A 9853-nucleotide genomic window follows, 5' to 3' on the forward strand; every position below is an offset into this window, starting at 1 on the left:
TTCAGATGATTTGATGATTAATTGAAGTAAATTATAACATGTTTCAATTACTGACTATATATATTATAGTTCTAAGATCTTTACATAAGCTGTCTGATATTTAATTACATCTTACTTAAAGCTTCTATATTAACTCTACAACACTGCTACAGTGTTATTCATCTTTATTCTATGTAGTTGTTCTCTATTAACAGTTATGAATTACATGGAATTCATCTATACAAGTCATGTGCAGCTGTTCATATTCATGAATATCTCATTACATTCAACCTGAGGGATTAAACAGCATGTTTTTCAAGCTGAATAAGCGAGCGCAAGCGAGTGATTGAGGCTTGTCTATATCATATTTGTTAGAATGTTGAAAATGCAAAAAATAGAATCGCGTCCCACACAAACGGTTAATGGTGGGAAAACTAGTACGAGTACCTAATCCGTGAGCCTAGGCGGGTTCGTGAATGTGAATGGTCTGCAAGACGGGATTGTTGGCGTCGTATCGATGAGCGGCCTTGAGTTTGGATGAAGGAGTCCTGGGGAACATGGCAGCGACGTCGCAAAAGGGTCATATTTTATTGACTGTAGGGCAAGAAAGCGTACTAACGTAGAGATATTTATTTAGCGGAAGTAACGAAACAAATAAAAAGTGAAATTTAATCTGCTAGGTATCTAATTGAGTGATAATATGTATCATAAATCGTCGGCTGGGAGAAGCCCTATTATCAAGCAATTAGTGAGCATGATGTTTCAGAACTAGGCCCAGAACACGAATGGATGTGGGGTGCGTCCTTCGGTAAGTATTCGATTCAACACCGGAGATAAAACTATCAGGCCGGTCCCCAAGGGCTTTTTCGGCAGAAAGGCGCAAAGGGCGTGCACATAAGCGGATGACATGACTGCATCTGGGTCGGTAAAAGTATAGGGCCTTTTGTATCCGCTCTGCCAATGCGTCAGTCCGTTTCTAAAATTGGAGTTTGGCGGTAACCTCGTTTCGCGTTCTTAAACACAGGGATCATGCTTTGGTTCATCAAATAACTGGTCGCCTTCCTACGTCGTGCTGTTAGTAATACACAGATTGGCTTTGGTGAAGGAATATGCGGTATAACGAACAGCGATAGTAGCGTATAACCTTGTTATTCAAATCACATGCCAGTTTGCCCGGTCTCAAAGCGGTTGGTGTTGGAAGGACTCATGGCATCTTGCCCAGCTCTGGGGATATAACTGAAGTCAACACCCTTCGTTTTTAGCGATATTGTTCATACTGGACATCCAATAAAGGACCCAGCATGTCAAAAAAATCCTGTCCACCTGACCACCCAAGCTGATTAGGTCCTAGGCCAGCAAAACTCATCAGAGGATCGTGTTGGAAAGAAATTTGATCGAGAGTTCTAGTTGGAGGATGCATAGGCAAATAGCCGCTCGGTTCGCTAGTTGCCACAGAGACATTTGACGAGCCGCGCGAACTGTAATCTTGTTTTGGCGACATCAAGGGCTCCGTGTTCGCCGAGTCGACAGGAGGGTCGTAAGCGTGATTATTAGCGGTTATGGGAATGTCGGATGTTGCTCTATCTTCAAATTGATTACGTTGTGACGGCGTATTGCCGGCTGTCATATTCCCGCTCTGAGGATGCTCATTTCCTAATGTTCCCATTACGCGACTCCGAAGGCTAGATGCTAATGCGGTGAGAAGTTCACCGAATCGGTTGCTCAAGTGGACGTCGTCCACTACGCATGTACAAAGCGCCTCTGCAGTGCGCTCAACTAACTCCAGTGAGACTATAGTCTCTTCATCCTTGACCCCAAGGGCAAATGCCTAAAGCACTAGACATTAGGATTTTTTAAAACAAAAAGGGCGGAAAATCCACGTCACAGTGAACGAAACACATACCTTCAGGCAGAACATAGCTCCCGCCAGAATCCTTGAATAAGTTCGTATGGGGACATGTCGTAGGCGATTGTTAGGTACGAGATCCTCCACGACGGTCTGCAAAATTGCCCTAGCAGCGAAAACTACTTCCATAAAGTATTCCTTATTTCCTTCGAAGGTATTCAGCACCGATGAAACTCGCATATCCGTACCATCATTGGTACCTCGGCCACGGTGTTCAATAACAGCCTGAAGAGCTACACTATTAATAGACACTCGAACATAGCCATACTCTATTGAAAGTATAGCCCTCATTGGCTTTGATACTGTGTATAGGCAACGTTAGATCGTAATCTGCACGTAGAAAGTGGTACAACTACGGCGAAGCAACTTACGTTTTGCTCGATCAAATTCCACCTGCCACTCTCTAAGCAAGGGATTAAGAACACGAAGAATTGCAAGATATTCGCCGCTTCGAACCATCTCCTTTGTCCGATCTCGAGATGTAAACAGCAGTTCGTTCCCTCGTTTCATGAGAGACGCAACACCTATCCAACATCGAATTGTATCTCCGTGCTTCAGACCAGCCTCATGGTGAGTCACGGAAACGGACGTCAGATTTTTCCACCCTACGTTAGTGAGCAGTCTGTCCACTTTCAATGGTTCGGGCGATATATGGCTTTCTTACCTAGCCTTCCTGATGTCTGGGTGAGATATACCCAAAGTAAATGCTGTACGCGATACGCCCGTTGGCTCGAGGACGGATCATTCCATATGTCTCGGCGAGACTCTCGAGCTCCTATGGTTGTGTTGTCATATTCGTCAAAGATACCAAGCTCAACCGCAAGAGCCAGCGCATTCCCCAGCATGGACCAGCACATACGATCCGATCTCCAAACAGGCTCTAGCCAATCAATCCGAATGCGGCCACCAATCCCCGCGGTACTAGCCCGAGGCCGTCGGACATCATCTTTGACTATTATGCTATCTCCGTCATCGCCTGCTGGGACATTAAGGGAGCGGGGATGCCACTCAGAAAGAAGAAGCAAAGCCTCGCACGTTCCCAGTGTGCGAAGACTTCCAAAGTTCGACCCAGCAAGAGCGGATTCAGAAGCCTGGCCGGAACAATCAGTTGAGGAACCGTTATCATGCGTGGCCCCAGCGAACTGTTCCTGCCCGAAGATCATGCGAGAAATCATTCCTTGTAGATGTTGCCACAGGCGTTCATGGACCATATAAGACCTAGAAATTGATCCGGCACCTGAGAATTTCATATACCGTGAGGCAAGCATCAAGATTGTGACGGCAAGGATGGGTTCTTCTTCCAGCAAAGTTGGATGCGTTGATGGGTCCTGGAAAGAGGAGGAAGAAATAGGCGTAAACGGCGCGAGGTAGGCATGGAAATAATTAACAAGTTCTATGGCTTCTTCTGCAGTAAAAAGGCCCGTTCGAACAAAACGCAAGTTTGACCAGGGCTGGCGAGAATCATCGGTCACGGAGCCGTGCTTACTTGACGATGCTACCGACGGCCTTATGGGACCGCTGGTGGCTGTGGAAGGCCCGGCAGATGCTGTAGTGCCAGGAGGATTTCCCCGGTCCCGTTCGCTATGCCTCCCTGCTTCCCAGAGAAGCTTTAGGGCATCGTGGGAAGTGTAGGCAGCGTCACGAAGGAGGGCTGCCACTGTTTTCTCGCCGCCTGACGAGCTAGCTTGCGGTCCATAGTCACTGGAGGTCATCCGCATTAGGATATCCTGAGGGATTTTGATTTGGCTACCATTACCAATCCCAATCCGTGTTGCAAGTGAGTGGGCAGCTGAATTAAACTCATTAAGGTTGTTGCCATGGGGGCTAGTAACGGGACTTCCAAATGCACTAGGTCTGTCGGACTGAGGCAGATATCCCTCTTCTGGCTGTTGAGTAGTCTGTCGAGAGGTTCCCGCTGCAGTCCCTGCCTTCTTTTTCCCCCTTGTAGCGGAGAAATGGCAAAATTTACGTTCTCGCCGACATCTTCCACAAGGACCATCGTGAGGAGAGTCAACGGATCCCAGGTCGCAGCGAACTCTACGTTCGCGACAGGGAATACAAGCCTATAATGAATGAGTCTACCGAATCCAAAACAGCCGAAGTGTAGTGAGGGTAAAGGAATAATAAGAGAGCAAAAATGATAGCCATATATGCAATCCGGTTTCGGAGGGTCTTACCTGATAAGCCCGCTTGTGGACGCGAGCCGGAGCGGTGGACATGGCCGGTTGGATAGCCGACACTCACTCACTCACTCACACGGAACGCTAAACGATGGAGACTGTTGTGGGAGATGGCAAAGGCGAGGGTTATTCAAGCAGCAAACGCACCAGGCCGAACAACAAACAACAACAGAGGACACGACACCGATAACCAACTGAACCCTCGCTGGCCTTCCGCTTGCTTGCTTACTTGCTGGAATGGCCAAAAAACCTCCTGCATCCGCCGCGTTGGCCGGCGTCCACACGCTCGCAAGTCACGGGACTCCCGTCAACTAGGTTAGTTAACTAATTAGGTAGCTAACGTTTAATGGGAATTCCGTGGCAACTTCTCCGCACGCGGGGGCTTGGCATCAATCGCCCGGCCGAGAGAGCTTTTTTGGGTGAAACCAGACTGCAACATCGGCTCGGGTTGGGAGAATCCGAGAATGAATTATTATGGGATGAACAGCGTGGTCAGCTCAGCGGGTGCTGGGGACAGTGACTGCTAGGTGCTAGGTGCTAGGTGCTAGGGAGGGGGATGGGGCGGGGGGTGGGCAAGAATGTAATAAAATAAAATATATACATACATACATACATACATACACGCATACATACACATACATCGAGCTTGTTTAAGACGACTCAATCTGAATGCCAATTCCTTTCCCTCTCGCGACGTTCAGCAATTCCCTGCCGATAGCAATGTCCATAATCCCCATCCCAACACACTTAAATATCGTGTTTCCCTCCAAAAGCGGCGCCTCTCTCCCCTCGGCTCCTTCGAACGGGAATGGCAATTCGCCCACCTCCACCAGCTCGTCCTGTACATTCGCCTTGATCAACTCCCCAGCCTCTTCCAGGCATGCCTCTTTCGAGGCCACCAGGATCTTGCTCCCCGATAACAGCGTTGCAGAGTCGATCTCCTCCATGTGTGGCTTGTATGATCCAACCAGGGAAATAAATCGGGTCTTATGCTCACTTTGGTCACCATGATGTAGATATGAATCGGGGAATAGCGGCTGAGAAGACGGAGTGCAGCAAAAGATAGCATCGGCTGCTTCAAGGATATTCCGTAATTTGGGGTCGAAATCCGGTTCCTCGTTGGAAATGGAGCTAAATGTAATCTGAGGAAACTGACTTCGGAGCTCTGCTAGGAGTGTTGTGTCAAACTTCACCAAAGTCTCCACGCGCCGGTTCACAATAGTAACGGTCGTGATCTTTGCTGCTCCTAATAGTAGTGACAATCGGATATGCCACTCGGCCTGCTTACCAGCACCGAAAACTACAATATTCGCTTGTTCCGGGAGTCTGTGGTGCAAGAGGACGATCATAGACGCCAACGCTGTCCGGAAGGCGGTAATCTGCAGTGCATTGAGTATTGTGGCGGACATATTGCTTGTGAAAACAGAATTTTCCCAGCCCCCCCTGAAAATTAGTAGCAAAACACCACCAAAAAATCAAAATATTCACATTTCTCTAGAATCATTCAATATCATTCAATACATGTCTTTTTCAATAAATATCATTCAAATACATGTCTTTCTTACCTTTATCATTAATATGTTATCTCAACTCTGTGATTTCATTATCAATAAGATTATACATCTTCTTAAGAATGATTATATATCTGCTGAGATTATACAAAGTATTGATTATTATCTAACTACTGTATATTAAATTCAATGAAATTTTAACTGCTTTGAAACTGTTAGAGAACTCTGTTCAATATATAATATGTAAGAGGTCTACGCTGAATAGATCAGTATAATATTTATAGATCTTATATAACAAAGTGAAAAACATTAGAGAAGAAAAAGAAAGAGAAAGTGTGAAAATCAGTGATTAAAGTGAATATTTATACATGTACACAGTGAAGCTTCAGAGCAGAAGAATAGAAATTCTGTGAGTTTATTAGTCAAGAATTAATAACTGAGAATGAGAGTTATCAGTGAGAATGAAATCTATAAAGTATAATAAAATAGTCTATATAAATAATCAGATACAGTCTGTTATATTAATTCTCTCTTTTCAGAAGTAATATAGAGTTGTGAGTGTGTAGTTCTTATTAGTTAAAAGCTACTGTCTTAGATAACACAGACCTCAGAGTTCAGATTAGATAATTATAACTGACTTATTTTACAAGATATTATTAACTACAGCTGTAGAATCTCTTATCAAGAATATCTTCAATCTCTTATTCAAGTATATTATCTTCTTCTATAATCTCTGACAGCTGTCAGTCAGAAGTTAGTTAAGAAGAGAATAAATCAGTAACAGTATAGTAAAGTAAGCTTATATAAAAGATATTATAAATCTCTGATAATATATTAAAATAGTAATTATAACTATCTAGAACTTCTATTACTTTATACTTAGTATAGTAATAATTCAGTATATAAGATGAGTATATAATTTATATATTCTTAAGATTTAATTATATCAGATTTTCTATCTTATATTACTAAGTAAGATCTTAGTGAATATTAATTTAAGCTTCTTAATTGTGGCGGGCTGCGCCTGATCAATTATATAGACTATTTCATTACACTTCACAGATTTCAATCACTTCATTCTCAATCACTAATCCTCAGCCGCTTCAAATATATACACTTCAATTCTCAGTCATTCTCAATCACTGCTCTGATTCTCAGCCATTCTCAATCACTGATTCTCAGCTGCTATGAACATGTGTATATTCTTTCACTCTGAAGCTTCACTGCGTACATCACTACATATATGTATAAATATTCATCTTGATCACTGATTCTCACACTTTCTCTTTCTTTTCTTCTCTAACATTTTTATCTTTATTATATAAGATCTATTAATATTATACTGATCTATTCAGTGTAGGCCTCTTATATGATAAAAACATTCATTATCTTCTTATTAGAAAATAATTATTCATGCATTATCTTCTCATCAGAAATAATTATTCATTGAGAGATATTCAAATATGTAACAACATATGAGAAACAGTTAAACAGTTAAGTGAACACTGAGTCTTTAAATAGTTCTCAGATAGAAGCTTACTTATCAGTCACTCTGACTCTATAATAAGATCTTATGAAGAGAGTAAGATTTTATAAGAGAATATCAGTGAAAGATCTGAGAGTTCTGACACTCAGATATATAAGATATTCATATAATTACACATCTGATAATTGATATAATCATGTTTAACAAGAATATGAAACTCTTAAACATGAGTATAAATACAATATCACAGTGGCTCTGAGTAATGTTGAAATTACAACAATAATAAATAGCTGATATGCATGCAACTCAATAACTTCAATACAAAGAGATTTAATAATTAACTCATACAATTTCAATATCTACAGAATCAAATACAAAAGTGCTGAAAGAATGCTTAAATACTCTTATATATTTCAATACTTTTAATCTCACTCTCTACTCATCATGAAGAATGGAAATGCTTGCAAAACTGAGTGTAGATGAAGATTTCATCAGTTTATTAATTAATCAAGATTAATATATTAATGAACAATTGAAGAATCATGTGAAATAGAAGTTTTATTCATGAATAAAAGCATGTGAATCAGTGTTATGAACATCTGATAATATTATTCAATATCTTAATATTCTGTTTCAAGACACTGTCATACAATAGAAAGTATTAGATTAATTACAGAGTATCTGACAGAGAAATATTTCTCTTACAACATTTATCTCTGACTTTGATATTAAGATCTTAGAAGCAGATAATCAATCTTGAGAGAATTGAATGAAGATTAATATACTTAAGAAGATATTAACTTTTGAACTCTTACAGACTCTTATAAGGATAAACAAAGACTCAACTTATAAAGACTTCTACACATAGCTTCAGATATTGAATAACTGTTTTATGAAGCTTAAGAGTATATAGAACAGTGATAGAAGATATTACATTTACACATCTGTGCTGATAAATAACTCAGTTACTTATACACCTGCACTGAAGAATAACAATGATGCAGATGTTATGAATTAAGTAGACTTGAATATCTATATATAAGCAAGAGTCTTCACTATTCAAACAGACTTCTGAGTTTCTGAAATCACTTCTGAAGAAGTCACTGATCAATATTAATATGAAGTATACATTAATTATAACTGATTGAGACATATCACTTTCAACTGTTAATCAATCTATATGTCTTCACACTCAAGAGAAAGACTGATACCTTCTTAATTAAGAGAAAGATTAGTATCTTCTTATTTGAAGAATAAATCAGCATCTGTTCACACTAATCACATTGCAGTGAAGAAAGATTCAAAAGATAACTACAAGAATACTCTGATGAAATAGGGAAAAGATTAGCTTCTATTCAAATTTATAAACAGAAGCTTGAAGAGATCAGATAATAATAATTTAAAGAGAAGATAATAAGAAATACAATTCTTATATCTACTGTGATTGATAACATGTATAATATGAAAGTCATGATAGACAGCAGTCTATGTCACTATGCAATGATAAAATCTTCAGTTGTAAGATATTATAATCTGCAGTGTATCTCTCTATCAAAACCCTGACTTCTTGCAGAATTTGATGATTCAAAAGACATTTGTACCTGTTATATAGTGAAGCTGATCATAGATATGAGAGAATATCAACATAAAGATATCTACACATATGAAATTGATAATCTTGATTACAATCTTATATTAAAACTTGCCTGACTATCTGAACAAGATATCTTATTGAACACTTGAAACAGAAGCTTGATATTCTCTAACAATGATAGAATTCATGAAGATAATATTCATAAGACTATGAATCTTACACAGATCTCTGTCAACACTTATAAAATACTCTGAAAAAGAAGTTATTATCAAAATCACTGACAGAGTTATTAACAAGTTTGCTAACAGCAGAATCATGTGTCAATCTATTTCATCAGTCTGGCTGATATCAAAAAGATCTTAGAAAAGTTATTCCATGTTACAATAACAGATTATAAGAACCTTAAATACTTCACTACTACTTATAAACTTACTGAACAACAGATGCAATGATCTGAGTTTCTAAGCTACTTTCATTTTACAATACACTACTGTCTCAGTAGTCAAAACATGATGACAGATACTCTCTTGCAATGAGAACAAGATATGTCATCTAATGTAACAGATACACACTGAATGAACTGAGAACACTGACTCTTAGATTCAAAGATATTGATTGATCAAGATAGAACAACTCATGACACTATATATACTTCTTTAATTAGAACACTCTCTCTCTGCTGTATTATCACTGATTGATTCTCTTCTTAACTGACTTTCAACTGACAACTGCCAGGAATTATAGAAGAAGATAATGAACTTGAGTAAGAGATTGAAGATATTCTCAATGAGAGATCACACAGCTGTGATTAACAATATCTTGTGAAATGAGTTGACTACAATCAACTGACCTGAACTTCAAGTTGTGTGTTATCTCATGCAACAGCTCTTGACTGATGACAACTGCTTCTGGAAAGAGAGGGCTAATGTGGCGGGCTGCGCCTGATCAATTATATAGAATATTCTGTTACACTTCACAGATTCCAATCACTTCATTCTCAATTGCTGATTCTCGGCCGTCATAAATGTGTACACTCTGATTCTCAGCCATTCTCAATCACTACTTCAATTCTCAGCCATTCTCAATCACTGATTCTCAGCTGCTATGAACGCGCGTATATTCTTTCACTCTGAAGCTCCACCACGTACGCCACTACATACGTGTATAAATATTCATCTCAATCACTGATTCTCACAC

General features: G+C 39.8%; 2 protein-coding genes across 2 annotated transcripts; both read right to left on the reverse strand.

Moving 5' to 3' along the window:
* Nucleotides 1-1237: 1237 nt before the first annotated feature.
* On the reverse strand, nt 1238-4104 carry BDCG_04664 (C6 transcription factor; the record flags this gene model as incomplete). Its single annotated transcript, XM_045420312.1, has 5 exons — nt 1238-1807; nt 1883-2187; nt 2257-2490; nt 2550-3948; nt 4063-4104. The coding sequence occupies 5 exons, from the start codon at nt 4102-4104 to the stop codon at nt 1238-1240; spliced, it is 2550 nt and encodes an 849-aa protein (XP_045276444.1).
* Nucleotides 4105-4715: 611 nt separating this feature from the next.
* BDCG_04665 (ornithine cyclodeaminase/mu-crystallin family protein) lies at nt 4716-5474 on the reverse strand (the record flags this gene model as incomplete). Its single annotated transcript, XM_045420313.1, has 1 exon — nt 4716-5474. The coding sequence occupies one exon, from the start codon at nt 5472-5474 to the stop codon at nt 4716-4718; it is 759 nt and encodes a 252-aa protein (XP_045276445.1).
* Nucleotides 5475-9853: the final 4379 nt, after the last annotated feature.

Source organism: Blastomyces dermatitidis (genome assembly GCF_000003525.1).
Source record: "Blastomyces dermatitidis ER-3 genomic scaffold supercont1.4, whole genome shotgun sequence".
NCBI classification, from domain to species: Eukaryota; Fungi; Ascomycota; class Eurotiomycetes; order Onygenales; family Ajellomycetaceae; genus Blastomyces; species Blastomyces dermatitidis.